General features: G+C 43.5%; 1 protein-coding gene across 20 annotated transcripts in view; it reads right to left on the bottom strand.

The window, feature by feature from the left end:
• The window catches only part of UPF2 (UPF2 regulator of nonsense mediated mRNA decay), a 197,470-nt gene that overhangs the window by 96,974 nt on the left and 82,226 nt on the right, over positions 1–18,270 (bottom strand). For 19 of the 20 annotated variants that reach the window (XR_006292715.1, XM_043552968.1, XM_043552946.1 and 16 more), the window contains 4 exons: positions 13,677–13,816; positions 11,457–11,561; positions 9,718–9,816; positions 7,380–7,547 (listed from right to left, as the gene is read on the bottom strand). Coding sequence is in view for 19 of the 20 variants with exons in the window: in XM_043552968.1 (XP_043408903.1) it covers positions 7,380–7,547; positions 9,718–9,816; positions 11,457–11,561; positions 13,677–13,816 (512 nt within the window). In the remaining variant the exon portion in view is untranslated. Of the gene's footprint in view, positions 1–7,379; positions 7,548–9,717; positions 11,061–11,456; positions 11,562–13,676; positions 13,817–18,270 lie in introns of those variants that run through there. The other variant, XM_037889322.2, reaches the window with a different exon arrangement.

Genomic DNA, 18,270 nt, shown 5'->3' with positions numbered 1-18,270 from the left:
TGCATAGTGTAGACAAAGCCTTACAATTGCCATCAATCCCTCCCAGAGCTGAAATCACCTAACAGAGCTCTGGCTAGCCCTGGAGGTATTCTGAACTAAACGGGCCTGTTTACCACAGAAAACTTACAAAGACAAAAGCTATGCATTCCGAGTACATGTGATCAAAGATTAACAACTTTCTCAGCTGCAGCGTAGCAGCCAGGATGGGCCTACTGAGAAAGATGGAAGAACTCGATGGAGGATTTGATATTGGACTTTTGAAAGGAGATCTGGTATAAATCAACTTAAGAAAATGCTGAACCATAGAATGTACAAAAACCTCTATCAGAGGGACCTTTGAATAGATAACCTGCAGATTTATACAGATTCAGAGGGTATCATTACCTGGTCATTGTGGACTACATTTCCAGGTATACAGAAATAATGTACTTGAAATACATAACATGTCACAGTGTTATCAAGAAACTGAAGTGCACTTTTGCTCACTTCGGTATTCCAGAACAACTAGTGACAGACAACAGAGCACAGTTCAAAGCATCAGAATTAAAGTGATTCCAAATGAAATATGTTTTTTGGTCATATTACTAGCAGCCCACATTACTCACAAGAGAATGGATCGGCTGAGAGAACTGTACAGACAGACAAGAAAAATCCTATAGCAGGAAGATCTGTTCCTTGTTCTTCTGCATTATAGATCAACACCAAAAGCAGCTATTGGATATAGTTCAGCACAACTTCTGATGGGAAGACAACTCAGAAAAGACAGTTACCTTTTTCTGTAACGGGTATTCTTCGAGATGTGTTGCTCGTGTCCATTCAGCTTAGGGTTTGTGTGCGCTCACCACATGCACCAGTGCCAGAAGCTTTTTCCCTCAGCAGTATCCATAGGGGACCGGCTCCGGTGCCTCCTGGAGTGGCGCGCATATGCTGCGGTATATAGGGCACTGCTGGTTCTCACCCCCTCAGTTCCTTCTTGCCAGAAACTCTGACAGCGGGGAAGGAGGGTGGGTTGTGGAATGGACATCAGCAACACATCTCGAACACCAATTACAGAAAAAGGTAACTATCTTTTCTTCTTCAAGTGCTTGCTCATGTCCATTCAAGTTAGGTAACTCCCAAGCAGTACCCCTTGGAGATGGGTAGGAGTTCACGGACATGTAGATTGCAACACAGCTCTGCTGAACCCAGCATCATCTCTGGCCTGCTGAGCGATGGCATAGAGGGCTGTGAATGGGTGCACTGAGGACCACGTCGTGGCTAGACAGATGTCCTGGATTGGGAAGTGTGCCAGGAAGGCTGCCGAAGATGCCTGTGCGCTGGTCGAGTGGCTCTGACGATCGGCAGCGGAGGGACTCCCGCCAACTCATAGCAGGTGTGAATGCAAGAGGTGATCCAGTTAGAAATCCTCTGCGTGGACACCGGGAGGCCCTTCATTCTATCAGCTGTAGAGATGAAAAGCTAAATCGACCTACGGAAAGGCTTTGTCCGATCTAGGTAGAAAGCCAGGGCCCTTCTTATGTCCAAAGCATGAAGGCACCTCTCATCACCAGTCTCATGGGGCTTGGGGCAGAAGACTGGAAGGAAGATGTCCTGGTTCATGTGAAAAGTAGACACTACCTTGGGAAGGAAGGCTGGGTGGGGCCGGAGCTGGACCATGTCCTTATAGAAGACCATTCACGGCGGTTCTGAGGTCAGGGCTCGCAGCTCGGAGACTCGCCTCGCTGACATCACCGCCACCAGGAAAGCTACCTTCCACGATAGGTGAGACAGGGAGCACGAGGCCAAAGGCTCAAAGGGCGGGCCCATGAGTCTGGACAGAGCCAAGGTGAGATTCCACTGAGGGACTGAACTTGTGGAAAAAGTCTCTCAAGACCTCTGAGGAAACTGACCATCATGTCATGGGAGAACACCCTCTGCCCCTGGATTGGAGGATGAAAAGCGGAAATGGCCGCCAGGTGCACCTTGATAGAGGAGTGTGCCAGGCCCTGGTTTCTCAAATGAAGCAGGTAGTCTAAGATGGACTGCACCGAAGAACGCGAAGGGGAGATTCCCGCTGGGCGACCAAACGGGGCGAACCTCGTCCACTCTGCCAGGTAAGTCTGTCTAGTCGACGGCTTTCTACTCTCGAGGAGGACCTTCTGGACCCCTTCCGAACAGGCCCATTCCTCAGGATTCAGCAACAACCACACCATAAGATGGAGGGACGCAAGCTTGGGATGCAAGAGTCGACCGTGATCCTGTGACAGCAGGTCTGGTCGGTTCGGCAGGGGCCATGGAGGGATCGCCAACAGGCTTGATAGCGTCCCGCACCAGTGCTGGCGAGGCCACACGGGCATGATCATGATAACCTGAGCCTCGTCTCTCTTGATTTTCTCTAGGACTTTGCTGATGAGTGGAATCAGAGGGAACCACTGCTGTTCAGTATACTAGAACATGATTAACAATGTATGGAAAGAGTAATATATATATATTTTACCACAGTTTAGTAATGATAAATAAGTGGAAACTAATGTGATGCTAATAAGAGGAAACATTAAGACTTACCACTTCTGTAGAATCAGATTCAAATCCAGTTCAAAGTGAAAATTAAGTTAGTGGTCTCATCCTGGTACCTTAGCAGTAATTTAACCAAGTCACAAAACCACAAAAGTTTGGCATGGTTGGCTATCCTGGCTGAGTCAAGGATACAGAGGCATTGAAGATGAGGACTTAGGTGGATTGGAAAGCAGATTGCACAGTACCTCCTTTGTCTGCCTGGTTCCAGCCACTACTATCACTCATTTTCACCATCACTAGATGCCCCCCAAAATGTAAAAGGTATTTTTAAAAAGCCATGACATACCTGTATAAGAAAAGCATCTTCAGTAAATACTAGGCACCTTTTTGTGCATTGTACGTATTACTTATCCAGGAATGCTCAAACATATGCACTATATATCTAAGTAACCAGACAATTAGGTAAGGACAACTGCATAACTCGGGATGCTTAGAGGAAAATGGCACCAAAAAGCCAAATGCCGCCAGCACCAAGGAAGAGTTAGGTTTTTTGTTTTATAAAAAGAGTTTCCATTTTCAGTGGTTTTAAACTCACAGCAGAATTTTCCCCTATACTTGGCTCAAACAGAATCAAAAAGAGACTTTTTAGAAATCACTGATTTCTGAGTTGAACAAATTCAGCTAGAATAGCAGCTCTTTCAAAAACCTAAAATAGCAAACACTGCAACTTGATCTGAAACTGAAAGTCTGTTTTCAGGAAATTCTTCAGAAGCTGTAGCGTCCTGAAGATCCTGGGATCTTCCTTCCCCCATTCATTCATTCATGCAAGACTGATTAAGAAGACATTCTCTATTTTGAACAGAGTGGAAAATGTTTTTCCCCCATATAAAGGAATCTAAGGGAAAACAAGCATGGTTAAAAGGTACTGAGAGTCAGAACTGTGCTTAGAGAAGAAAACAGAGTGGTGAAGAGTACTGGCAAATTCCAGATAGCTGCCCGAGGAGCCGGGTGTGTCACCATCCTGAACTTTTCTACTTTGACAAAGATATTGAGAATCCTGAGATCTAGGATTGGTGTTCATCTGCCCCTCTTTCTGGGAACCAGGAAGTATTTGGAATAAAATCCTTTCCCTTCATACTGTGTGGAAACTAGTTCCACAATTCCTTTGTGGAGAAATGACAGAACCTCTTGCCTCAGGAGAGACTTGTGAGATGGATCCCTGAAAAGGGACAGGGCTGAAAATGAATGGAGTATCCCAATGTTAGAACCTCCACACCCATCCATTGGAAGTAATCTGCTCTCATGAGCTGCAGAAATGGGAGACAGGTTTCGACCTATAAAAGGTGGGAGAGGATGTGGGTAGGATGCTGCAGCATCAGTTCTAGAATGTGGAAATGTTTGTATCCCGCAACCAAGACGTCAAAATGAATGCTTGGCTGATAAGAACAGGTAAGTTGTCTGGAACCTAGGTTTCTTTTTTAGGAGAGTCTGATGATCTGTTATAGGTAGAAAACAGACAGACAAGATCTCTGGGATGTCTGTGACCTACTGAATCTTTTCTTATTTGCCAATGTAAAAATCCCTAGTGGGCGGAGGGTCACCTTGAATTCTTGAGAGAACATAAGGACTATCAGTTGTTCAGTGAGTCCACAGAAGTCCATCAAAGGGAAGATCTTCTACCATGCTTCCAACATCTCAATTCCTGAGGATTACAACCATGAGGCTAGACACATGACAGCTGCTGTGGAGATGAAGCAAGCTGCTGTACCGAATGTGTCGAGAGGCTAGCAAAGTTGTTTTTTATAAAGAGCTGTCCTTCAATAATGATAGATTGAAACTGTTCCCTTTGTTCCTGTGGGAGATGCTCATTAAAAGAATTAAACTTGCTACATGTGACATGGTTGTAGTTAGCAAGAATTCCCTGGTAATTTCGGAATTTCAGAGTAGCAGAGGAGTAGCTCTTGTGACCAAAAATGTCCAAGCGCTTTTAGTCTTTGTTATGTGGGGCAGTTCTCAAACGATGTTGCCTGTTGCATTCATTCACCACATCTACAACCAAAGAGATGGGGCACGGTGTGAAAACAAAAACTCTGAACGCCAAGCCAGAACACAACACTTGTCATCTGCTCTCTTAGAGGACAAGAGGAGCAGTGGCCAGGGTTTAGCAAATTGTCTTCGAAACTCCAATAAGGCCTCATTTGAAGGTAAAGCCACTCATCTGGATTCTGTGTATGAATAATATCCAACAGCCTATGCTGGGTCTCCTGGATTTCTTCTAATGGCATTTGCAGAGTATCACCCATTCTCTTCATCAAGTTCTGAAACTTTGAAATCATCTATAGTAGGTGGAAGGGGTAACAGCCTCATCTGGAGGGGATGATGAAGTATTAATCTGAGGGGTAACCTCCTCATCAGTTCTTTGTTCTTGTTCTTTCAACAATTTTTCTCATGACTGGGATTGATGCGCCGGGGGGAAGATGGACACACGACAGGAGAGCGTTGTCTGTGGGATTCCGAGAGTTCAGTGCATTGGAGAACTGCTGACAGTAAGCTGTTCAAGGATCTCAATATGGCCATTGGGGAGGGCCAGAGATACCAAGAAAGATGAGGAACAGTTTGAGACTGCCTGTGTTTTGAAGTGTTCCTCAAGGAGACAGATTCATGGGAATCAGACCTGGGTTGATAATCAAAGGAGCCTTGTATGGAAATCTGGGAGTCAGAAGAGCTGTCTTCTGCATAGTCCAGAAGGGGGATAGACAAGGGTGGAGTACTAGGAAGTGTGTCTGTCCACATGGGTACCAGGGAACCACTAGCAATTGCTGATTGATTGAACGATAGATATCAATAACCAGTGGTTATTGATAATGTACTGGAGATAATTCTGGCTGTGATACTGGAAGTCTTGCTGAACTCAACAAGAGGGCACTCAGGTTCATCAGAGATGAATAAACTTCTGGAAAATCAAAACTGCTTCAGTACTAAGTGAATGTGTGCAGAAACTAGATGAGTCTCAGATGTAGGAGGTGCAGAGTGCAGATGTGGTGCAGAGTGCACTGTCAGCTGAATGACTGATCTGAGTACCGAAGCAGCAGCAGAGGTCTCAGATAGTACCATCTTTCTCAATGCAGAATTTTTAGAGTCTCAGACACCTCAATCATATTTCAGTTACACCGAGGTATGTTTTGGTACCAGGTGATGGGAACCGTGGTTTTTAGAGGTACTTGAGAATTCCAGAGTAGAGGAACCCCTGGTACTGAGACCACTTGGAACCTTCACCTGGAGGTTTTTGGTACAGCAGGTCTCTTAGGGCCAGGTTCTTTTTGAGGAGATTTAGATAGCCTTTTGGCTGGAGACTTCACACTGTCCGTGCTGCAGATCTCTCCCCCACAGGTCTGGAAGGTAATCAAGGTGCAGAGGTTGGTGGGGAACTGTGGTCACTTCAAAACTGCTGTCGGAGGGTCGGAGGTAGAGGATTGTTATTGTGATGTAGGATGGACAGAGGATTCAATCATGAGGAGACAAAACTTTATCTCCCTGTCTTTCCTGAAACATCCTTTGAATCCTGAGCAAACCTTACACTTTGATTGCATTTGAGTACCCCCTAAACAGTGGATACAGTGTGAGTGGCCATCACTAACTCGGAAGGACTCCTGGCAAGTGAGGCAAAATTTGAATCCTGGGGATTTAGGTATGCCCAAAGGAAAAGCAAAAGAAAGCTCCTTCAGCAAAGGTGGGTTCTCACCTGAAGGGAGTGCGGGGAAAGGGAGAGGCTAAAAGCCTAAGTTTATAGGGAAAAAAACAATAAAACTAAACAAATATAAAACCTATACAAACCTAAACTAATATAGGTAAACTAACGACCAAGAACAAGTGAGGTAAGTGGCTGCACAAGTGGGCACCACTAGATCCTTCGCCTTACGCCAAGGAAGTTGAGAAGAAATGGAGTGTGGTTTGTCAGCCGCAGCCCTATACATCCTTGGTATGGGTCATGAGGATACCTAGGGTGTATACCTACTGCTGCAGAAAATCTCTGATCGAAGGTGCATAGGATGCATGCATACCTCAAGAGGAGCAGCCATAGGGACATTATTCAAGGAAGTGCATATAAGTGTGTATTATTTTGTCTACATTTGTGTTTCTTGTACTATTAAATAAAGAGCAATGGTCTCTTAGAATCTTGTGCTATGTCTTTATGCTTATACTATCAATATGCCCCTGAAGAAGAAAATAGTAAAAGTGCCCACATGGCTGGACTTCTGGGAGAGGACATGCTTAAGCTCCCAGGAAGCTTAAAAGGTCAGCACTGGTCCCTAGTGATTAGGCAGCTGAACTGCAGTGCCTCAGCTCTCAGAAGAGGGTGCTAGACAGAGGATTTACACCCTGAAAGCATGCTCAGGAATGCCAAGCCGGGGCAGTGCTTGGACTTGTGTTTAGATTCTGGAGGCTTACAGCACCTGGGGCCTAATGAGATGGATCTCATCAGCAGTCTGGTGAGTGTGCAAGAGTGGGATAGATCTGTGACACTCCCTTGAGTATATTACTCCTGTTGCTGATGTTAATCATGCTGTCTTTCCAAGTTCCAGTGGCATCTTATAATGGCATGGATTCAAATTCCCAGCTGCCAGTTAAACTGCGCCTGTACTTTGTATACATAACATATATTGCTCAGCATCTCTCTTTGGTCTAATTAGAGAACTTAATATAAAAACAAATAAGGGTATAAAGTGGTCCTCTCCGACTCCTAGTAAGAATTTAGAATTCCAGGGAGTTCCCATCAACAGAACAGAGGACTGCATCCCATTCTAAGAAATAAAGATGAAGAAACCAAACTCTTTGAGTTGTGACAAAGGAAAATGTTTACTTACATTCATATAATCCCTTACCTGCTGTTTGTTGCCTTTTCGAGTTAACATGACAAATGGCATTGTGTCTCCCGACTCTGATTCTCCTTCCCCACTACCCAAAGGTGGACCCTTCTTTAGCTGACTCTTGAGATGCAGAGGAATAGCAACGTCCAGCTGATGAACTTTCACAGATTCTCCACTCCGTTGCTAAAGAGAAAGGGGATGCAAAATGCTCTAGGCAATCAAATTCTGAAAATATGAAAGCTTTGTTGTTTTCACAATTCATTTTTCATAAAAAATGTAAATTACCTTCTAAAATAACAGAGCTATATACATGTGTACAGTCTCATTAAAATGTATTGTTTCCTTCTGAGTTGCTACACTTCTTACCCTCTTATATTCATTACGTAGAATTGAGAACATTGCAGCATGTTAATTTAGAAAACGACAATGAGGAAATATACTCAATTTTAAGGGATTTGTGAATGATTTTTAAAATTAAAGAAACAATTCAACTAAAATTGGATATAGTAAGATCAGTAATTCTGGATTCCGATTTTTTTGTAATATTCCAGTTACTCTATTCTTGATACAGTGCTTGCAACAGATTACCAAATTATTCTCCAGATGTCATTTGTTTTGTTTTTATTTTAGCCATTGACATGCTATGTAAATTCAAATGGCAGCAACATTTATAATGCTTAACATCCTATGTATGGATAATCACGTGATGCATAAAGCCAAAAATGTGTCTGTGTCATAGGCTTTATCTTTATTGAGCAGTCAGTTGAAAGAATCAGTCAGCATCTCCAGATATTTATTGGGCAGAAGAAAACAATTTACAGCTGCTTTATTAAAAGCAATTCTCCTCCAGCCATACTACTTCCATTCCTTAATCACTGATTCTTGAAACAGTACTTGAGCTCATTTTATAGAGTTCCTACATAATCAGTAATTGCTCCTTCCAGTGTCCATGGAAATTTCCATCCTTCCACAGCAGTCACTAAGAAATTCAAATGAGGTTAAGGCATTATCTTCTACTCTGGCCCAGGCTCTGTTTTCTCAAAATGGCCACTGCCTTATCTGTAATTTTAAAAATGTTTGTATTGCATCCCTCTACTGACAAATTCAACATATTTAATTTATCAAATACATCAATCAGGTATGCCACAATAAACCGCCAATGCTGGTCTGGAAATAGTTTCTGCATCTTCACCTTCCAGAAATACAAATCTCATTTCTGAGCTTTAAAAAATAACCAGCTCAAAACTTTTCCCCTTGACATGAATTTTAGAAAAGAAAATTTTAGTAAGAAAAAGTATCTATTTGCACTCAGAACACATCCCCAGTCACAAGCCATATTGAAAATATCTGGAATTGAGTGTTCTGACAATAGAAATAATACAATTTAGCAGTTTTACAGCATTTGACAAGGTTGCATTATGTTCAGGAAACATTTTTTGTATTGAAATTTACTTTACTAAAGCGGGTGAACAGATTTGACTCTTGTTAAAAGGCCACTTATGATGCCTGTTTTAGAAGATGCACCATCAGCAAAGAATCAATCACGTCCCACTGGATGTTACAAGAGTGAAAACTTACTCCCTAGCAGCATGTCTGGATTAGTCTGTATAATAAAATACCTCCCTGAAATATCACTAGCATTCAAAGAAACAAGTATAAACTATAACTCCCGCTACTCCAGCAACATCAGTAGGCTCATCAAGAAGACATGAGAATTCCTTTGTGTATCTTCTCAGTCAATTAGGACGGCATCATCCAAAGGCCAATTCATCTATGTGGTGTCTGGCAGTACTACTGGAAGAGCAGAAGCAATTTAATATTGCCTTTTAATCTAAACTTCACAATTAATAATCAGGATATTATCAAACAGCAGACCCAAGACTGAATCTTGGATTATCTCTCCCTTCCTGAGCTGGCAGGATGGGTGCATCTCAGAAGCACACCTGCTGGTCAATAAAGCACAGGATTAATAGAGCTCCATTTAGCACTCAGAGCTGCAGGATATTTGTAATGACGGGAGAGGGAGTAAAGATTAAGGGGGAAAGGGAGGCTTTTGTGAAAGAACAGGATTGAGCCAAACCACCCCAGCATCCAAGACTGATTTTCATGACTGTTCTTCCCAAAAGGCCCCTACCTAGGAAGCTGGGCAGAAGGACTTGTATAAAAAAAAAAGGTCGCAGAGCAGTTGTGCAGAATTAAGAAAACCTAGCACTGAAGGAAGGCAGCCAAAAACAGAGTATGAAAAAACACCCACATCCCATGGTGCAAGCAGCTCCATGTTAACCACTTATTTCAGAATCAACTATGCAATAAAGGTGCTTATTTAATCTAAGACGATAACAAGGACTAATACCTGAAGATTCTCCAGCATCATTTTATCCAATGCCTGAATGAAGTCCTCGTCCTCTACACAAGGAACATGTTTAAGTCCTCCTCCTTTAATCATTACTTCCTGGTTTAGAAGACAAATATTCTGTTACATTAATTTCAGCAGTAGAGAAGTTCAGGACGGATGCGAATTACTAAGAAAATTACTCTGCTTGCATCTCTGACAAAATTTGTCATGGGTTTAGTTTTAAAAAAATTGCTGAAGGAAAAAAATGTTAGAATGGATTTGCCCAGTTTAGGAATTTTGGTGTTTACTGCTCTAATGCTTACTAACATTGATCACTGCCTAAAAACTGATTATCTGCAATATGTTACAATACAGTCGGCACATTGATTTGTACTTATTTTAGACATCATGCCTACAATATATACAAAATAATATTCTCTCCCCATCTGCAACCGCAACTGATTGATTTGGCTGTATTTCTTAGATTGGGAAATTAGAATGCTTATTCAGAGGGGACTGCCCATAAATATTTGTAAAGCTCACACATATAGCAGGTACTACTGTAAATAATAATCATCATCTATTCATGGGACAGCTGATGTAAGGGTGCACTGATGCAATGAGACCCTAGTTAGTTATCTACAGAGAGGCTTTGTGGTTGTTTGGCATATAGTTCTTGAGAACACATTTTAGTCTATGATAATTTTTATTCTTTTTAAGCGGAACAAAACTGTAGACCTAACAATATGAAACAAGACACCCAGCTCAGTGGGTGGCCAATTGGTTCTGCCTCTGCACCACCATCCAGTAAAGCAGCAGCAGAATGTTGCAAGACCAACAACCTCAGTAGGCTCTGCTGAATCTCTTGTATAACATCCTCCTTCCCACTCTCCAACAGCTGAATGACCTCCTTGGGTGCCCTCTCTGGGCTAAAGGCTCCCTTTCATTAATGTCAGAACAGCTGACTAATACCAAGCAAGTGCCATCACCCAAGAGACACTGGCATCAAAGGCCGTCTATATAGGTCCTCATTCTCTATCACACCTGTTTCCGCCTCTGGCAATGCTTCTGCTTGTTTCCATGATCCAAGTGACTGTGTCATTTGGTGCGTCTTTTTGATCTGAATGGAGGTAATCAGAATGTAACACAGCAAATACCTCAATATGCTACTTTTTCAGATGTTACCACAGCACATCTGTTTTGGGGTGATCATTCCCCATCTTACTATTAGACCACACTCCAGGCACACAGCTGGATGACCAGATTTGATGTGATTGCTTTCGATAGTGACGTAACAACACACCCCCATCATTTCTTCACTGCTGCTTTTTGTTTGTTTGTCCTGCTTCCTTATTACAATTCTGTGACACAAAGGAGAATCTACTTTACCATGTCAATTTGCTATTAGTTACCTCAATAACATGTCAAAACTTCCCTTTTTTCTAGCAGTCCACTCAGTGTTTTCACAATGGCTATGCAATCTCTTCCAATGTGAATGAATATTTTCATGATTACTTGTGACACTTTCACTTTCCTAAGAGTCTAGTAAGTAAAATTGTTCGTATGAATGTCTGTGAAAAGCAAACATTAAGGGGTTGCAAATGTCAAACTGAACTTGTTTTTGTCTGAAAGAACATCTGTGAATATTTTTAGTGCATGTCCCCTAATCTCTAATGAGCATTATCTGCTAAAAATATTCAGTCAAGAAAACTGAGCATGTAAAACCGGTCTCATTATTCAAAAGCAGTGGCACGTACTGTGTTCTCTTCATCAGTTTCATTTTCCTTATTGGAGTCTGTGAGGTAATCAGTATTCTCTTCCTCTTCTTCCTCACCCTCCTCATCGTCATTGTCTGAGCACTCCTGAAATAGCATATTTAAAGTTTAAATTTTAATGACATGCTACATTTTAACATAATTTAATGAGAGAAACATTAAGTGCATTCACTATTTACAGCCCCCCTCACTGCCATGAAATGTTGTATAATTGATTGATTGATCTTTGATCACAACATGCAATGTAGTCTGCTTCGAATGATAATGCCATGCCACCTAGCGACAGTTACTGATCAGTTTTTGAATACTCATCTTACTGTCACACTAACCCTTGATCTGCCCTATGCCTGGGTCCTCATGTTGTTTCCAAAACTTGTTCTTTATTGAACAAGTTACATTTTCCTCAGTGAGACTGATCTGAAAGCAGACTAATTTTTTATTAGACAAGCTGTTTTATGCAGTGTTGCTGAAGCTGTGTTGGTCCCAGGATATTAGACAGACAAGGTGGGTTAGGTAATATCTTTTACTGGACCAAAAAGAGACACACAAACTTGGAGAGAGAAACAAACTTCTGAGCTACATTAAGCCACAGAAGTTAGAATTTTCAAGATCACATATATTAGCATATTGCACACTTGCTTTTTTATTGGCTATATCAATTTGATTCAAAAGATTACTGAAGCAGTAATGAAGACTGACGTGATCCCAATGCTTCTTATTATCCATATTACACAGGAAAAATGAACAGCACAAGGTGCCTCTTGCTTCCTTTAGTTTTGGTCTTTTATATGATAGTTAATGCATCTGCTCCAATAACTGGTATAGGAGATGGTACAAAAATAGCTTTATATTTATAGATTAATAGCTATGCTGAGAGGTAGCATGGGAGGAGGAGGGGGAAAGGATAGCTCAGTGGTTGGAGCATTGGCCTGCTAAACCCAGGGTTGTGAGTTCAATCCCTGAGGGGGCCATTTAGGGATCTGGGGCAAAAATTGGGGATTGGCCCTGCTTTGAGCAGGGGGTTGGACTAGATGACCTCCTGAGGTCCCTTCCAACCCTGATATTCTATGATTCTGTTGGGCAGAGCACAGGGTTGTGGACTGAGGACAGCACTGAGTTCTAACCCTTCCTCTGCCATTATTTCCTTGTGGACTGAGGACAGCACTGAGTTCTAACCCTTCCTCTGCCACTATTTCCTTGGGCAAGTCTCTTGAATGCTCAGTGTTCACTTTTCCACATATGTAAAATGGGGATATTATTGCCTACCTTCCGAGGGGTGTTGAGGGACATTATTAAGGGCCCTTTTTGCATAACCTGAGCAAATGGATTTTTGTACAGGGACTCTCCATAGCAGCTAGGAGGTACACTCCTTCCCTCCATGAAGCACAAGCAGAACTGGTAACTCCACAGCACATCGGGTTTAGAATCCCACCTAAACATTCTCTCTACAACTAGGGCCCTGTGCACAGCAGAGCAATGCTGCATCAACTGACTTCGAGGCTTTGTGCAGGCCTACCACAAGGTTTAGGTCCGGGGTGGGCAAACTACGGCCCACGGGCCGGATCCGGCCCCTCTGGGCTTTGGATCTGGCCTGCAGGATTGCCACCCCCGCGGTGCAGCAGGCTCCACTCCGCTCCGGGAAGCGGCCGGCATCACGTCCCTGCGGCCCCTGGGGAAGGGGGGGGGGGGGGGGCAGAGGGCTCTGTGCGCTGCTTTTGCCTGTGGGTACCTCCCTGGAAGCTCCCATTGACTGGGAATGGGGAACTCCCTGCCCTGAGCCCCCTGCCTGCACTCCAACCGCCTACTGCATCCAAACCCCTCCTGCCCCCCAAACCCCTGCCCTGAGACCCCTCATGCACTCCTCCCTGCACCACTGCTCTGAGCCCCTTCCCACACTGTGCACCCCCACCCCTTTCCCTGAGCCCCCTCATATGCCGCACACCCCTCCTCTGCCCCAACCCCTTGCCCTGAGCCCCTTCCTGCTCACCGCACCCCGTCCCACACCCCACACTCCCTACTGCACTCCAACCCCCTGCCCCAGCCCTACATTCATGGCCCTGCATGCAATTTCCTCACCCAGATGTGGCCCTCGGGCCAAAAAGTTTGCCAACCCCAGTTTAGGCCTTTATGGTTTGCAAAATGCTAAGTATTTTTTCCTTCTATGTAAGAATAGTGCAAAACAAGGTAAATGAATGTGATCACCTCTTCCTCTGGCTCATTTACTTCACTTTCATTTCCAGACTGTTCTTCTGTCTCTGCTCCACCTTCCTCCTCCTCTTCCTCTTCTTCCAGGTTCTCTCCTTCTGTTATAGAATCTTTTGAATCTTTGTCATTCACAATGCCTGAGAGTTGAAAAATAGGAAAGGATTAGGAATAGAATGTGTTAGACAGGAAGCAATCTTTTGCTGTGGCATCACATTAAAAATACTGCACTGATGTATGACAGTTTGAAAAATCCAATCCTAGTAAATGCTGATTGAAGTATTATGCAGGACTAGTGATTAAGTCTTGAATGATATATATATTTATAATTGTATAAGGTATTTCTTTCTGAGCAAAATCATAAGAGAAAATGGTTTCAAAACAACTCAAGAAAGAGTTTTTACTGGGAACATTTAGGAATTTCCACAGAACACCGATCAAGTAAAGAAGTGTTACATCTCAAAATATCTTTGAAATTTCTTCAACTCCCCTGTACTACATTTTGAAGGCTACATTAAAATGACACAAACATCTTAGATGCTGTACATAAAATGCCAGATGCTGGATGTTATTGGATCTCTGCAGTGTGATTTTAAGTATTCTGGGAGATTTATCAAGAACTGTACAGACTGTTTAAGAAACACTTCAGAGCATGTAGTGAAAATTCCTACAACCTGTGTTAGAAACTCTCAATTCTCAACTTATGGCACTACATCAAACAAACCACAGTAAAAATTTTTGTTGTTACTGTGATTTATTATAAAATGAAACTCAGTACATTTCATAATTCTGGACAAAACATTTAGCCTGTTTATAATAGATTCTTGTAAAACTGAAACTGTTTTTTGTTTCCCTAGTAAGGTCCTGAGATCCTGCATTTGAGTATGTATGGGCAAATCCTGCACCCTTCCCAAAGCAGTCACCTAATGTCCCTATCCTCCTGTAGAGAGGAATACTTCAAAGGATCCCAGCTCATTTACCATCTTCTCCATTAACAGACTCATTGTCTCCATCCCTTATAAGTCTACTTTGTCTTCCGGTTTTTGTTTTGTATTATTTTGACAAGACAATCAACTCACTAATGCTCCAATTTCTTCATAAAATTACCCTTCAGTTTGGTCTGTTCTCTTAGTTATATTGTTTCCTTTAAATAATTACAAGTGTATTTTAATTTTGGTTTGAATAATTTTGGATTATCCCAGACCCTGCTATTACGTCACTAAATATTTTGTGATATAATTTCAATTCTCCTTTATGGAATCAGACCCCATTACACATTATCAGATCAGAAAATGCAGCAGGTATATTTCAGCTTACAATTTAGTCTTAGAAATAGTTAAACTATTAATAAAAAACATATGAGAATTGAGTATGGCTCTGAAATATGGAAAAACAAGGTAATTTATTTTTGAAAAAAATCTTGCTAAAGCTAAGCCATCCACTACAAAAATGGACAAGCTTCTAGCACAAAGTGCTCTTTCATACATACTTTAAATTTAATCCACAAAACCACTTTATACTCATGGGGATTGTGGTTTGAGCTAGCAGAGAATGATACTGATGCTAGCCTTGCCCAACACAGAAGATTTCAGCCAATGATTTTTCAAAGATACCCTTCAAAACTGATGTAGTCAGTACACAGTACCTTATTCATAGTTTAAACTATATGACCCATACAGTTAGGTTAGTTATTTTGGAGTGCAAAGAAAGAACTAATTTCCATTCTCCGAGAACTTTGAGTAGCTACTTTTGTTTCTTATTACAGGAACCAATACTTCAATCTACTCCAGCAAGTTTGAGCTCATTTTCATAACTGTGGAAACCTGAGCTGGGCACAAATTTTTGTAGCAAGAGAAATTTTTGCTTCTATGGGCCATCATGAGTGCATTAAATTGGGGCTTCAACACAGACCAACAATGATCAGCTCAGTACAGACTACCCCAAACGCAACTGTATTGGCTATGTCCATGAATCCACTGCAGAAATCTTATTCACATTGCTCCTTTAATCATTATCCATGAGTTGTGCTATAAGTCATGAAAAGCTACAAGGAAGCATTTTGAAAATATGATGGCCAGGCTTTGTTAGAAAGATCTGTGTAGCCTTCAATGTACAGATCACTAGAAAACAAGTGCGGTGCCTTTTCCTTGTTTCAGTTCCATAACTCAAAGTAGACAAATGTTAACCTACTCTAGTTTATTGTATAAGATCAATTTGCTGGTCAGCTGTTAGACACTTCACTGATAACAGATTTATTTTAAGTGTCCTAAAACAGGTCATGCAGTAACTTTTGCGATTTTACAGACACATCAGTTTAATAATATAAATCTATACCAGTAGCATGACAACAAAATACTAGGTATTCACAGCACTTCTCTACTCAAATGCTTATATTAAACAATGCAATATTTCATACAAGAGGATCCAGTACTCCCTTGAATTAAAAAACAAAACACATTCTTAGGTGAGCTGCTCAGATACAGCCTTAATGGGGGCCATGTGAGGTACTTAGATCAAACTTGGCAATGCTGATGTATACAATTCTTATCCACTAAGATTTTCTAAATGAACAGTGATTTTGGGAACCCCATGTTTTTTTCAGTACCCAACTGGAGACTTTAAAAGGACCTGAGTTTCAGAAAGCGCTGAGCACCCGCAATCAGCCAGGGTCTTTTAAGGGGTCTTGGACAGGGCACCCAATATCATAAGTCATTTTAGAAAATCTGGACCTAAGTCCTGAATAAGACATTTAAATTCGCCAAATCTCAGTAATGCTGTTAATGTTAGAGTATTGTTTTGTACTTCCTGGAGTTTGACTCAAGTTCTGCTCATGCATACACACTCCCTTCCCGCCAATTCCAGAGGCTCCAAGCTATCAATCTTCCTTTCTAATGATGAACTGGACACAACTCCCCTCAGAACTAATGGATTGATGCTGAATCACAAAGGTATTCTTAAGGAGGACATGAGAGTATGGTCTTTCAGCTGCACTTCAAACCCATACTGGCTGAAGGAGCAAGTATGAAAACCTGGGTTTCCATGGACAGATTACTCAAGAACGGTAAGACTTTTAAACAGCACCTGAAGTTTAATGAAAAGAAATATATTTAAAGCTGTTCCAGTTTCAAACCCCAACATCCATTTACACTGGATGAGTTAACAATCAAAGAGAGCAAGAGTTGAGACTGAGGAGTGAGCACTGGAAAAGCTATCTTCAGAGAGAAAGGAACTGTGTAGGGCAGAGGTCGGCAACCTTTCAGAAGCGGTGTGCCAAGTCTTCATTTATTCACTTTAATTTAAGGTTTTGCGTGCCAGTAATACATTTTAACATTTTTTAGAAGGTCTCTCTCTATAAGTCTATATATTATATAACTAAACTATTGTCATATGTCGTATTGTCGTAAAATTAAATTAAAATGTTGATCTTATGCCGCCGGCCCGCTCAGCCTGCTGCCAGTCTGGGGTTCCGTTCACCTAGGCCGGCAGCAGGCTGAGCGGGGCCTGGGGCCAGGACCCCGGCTGGCAAGGCGCCAGCAGCCAGAACCCCAGACCGGCAGCGGGCTGAGCGGGGCCGGTAGCCGGGACCCCAGACCAGCAGTGGGCTGAGCGGCTCAGTCCGCTGCCACTCAGCCCGCTGCCGGTCTGGGGTTCCGTCTGCCGGCTCCTGCCACCCAGGGTCCTGGCTGCCGCCCTGCTCAGCCCGCTGCCGGTCTGGGATCCCAGCCCTGCCCACACAGAGTGGGTACCTACCTTCTCTCTGGTTCTAGCCCATTCTCTTCCTCTCTCTGCACGGAGCTGAGGGTGGGAATGCACTGAGCACAGGGCTGGGGGTGAAGGAGCAGGAGCTAGAATGAGGGAGGGGGTTCAGGGTTGGGGTTTGGGTGTGGAGTGCTTACCTGGGGAGCTCCCATTTTGTGCGAGGGGTGCACGTAGGAATGTGGGGGGGGGGGAAGAGTGCAGGAGCTCCCGTTTGGTGCTCAGGGTGGGGGTGAGAATGTGGGGGGTGCAAGAATCAGGACACGGGATGTGGGGGGGACTGGGTATGTGTGGGGGGTGCTGGAGTAAAGGCTGGGGACATGGAGGGGGTGCAAGGGTCAGGGCAGAGGGCTGGGAGGTGCGTGAGGAGGGTGCAGGAGTCAGGGAATGGGGTGTGGGGGGTGCAGGAGTCAGGGCAGGGGGTGTGTTAGGAGGGTGCAGGAGTCAGGGCATGGGGTTGGGGGGGCTGGGTATGTGTGGGGGGTGCTGGAGTAAAGGCTGGGGTCATGGGGGGGTGCAGGGGTCAGGGCAGGAGGCTGGGGTGTGTGGGGTCAGGGCAGAAGGTGTGTGAGGGGGGTGCAGGAGTCAGGGCATGGCATGGGGGGCTGGGGGGTGTGAGGAGGGTGCAGGAGTTAGGGCAGGGGGCTGGGGATGTGGGTGTGGGTGCTCCCAGCCCCCTGCCCAGAGCGGCTCACGGCAGGGGGCTGGAGGGGATATGCCCTGATTCCACCCCTCTTCCCCAAGGCCCCATCCCCACCTCTTCTCCGCCTCCTCCCCGGGCAGCTGCGGCTCGGCTTCTCCCCGTCCCTTGCAAGGGCCGTCAGCTGATGGGCGGCAG

The sequence above is a fragment of the Chelonia mydas genome, chromosome 1, assembly GCF_015237465.2.
Source record: "Chelonia mydas isolate rCheMyd1 chromosome 1, rCheMyd1.pri.v2, whole genome shotgun sequence".
Taxonomy (NCBI): domain Eukaryota; kingdom Metazoa; phylum Chordata; order Testudines; family Cheloniidae; genus Chelonia; species Chelonia mydas.
This window is presented reverse-complemented; position numbering and strand designations above follow the sequence as displayed.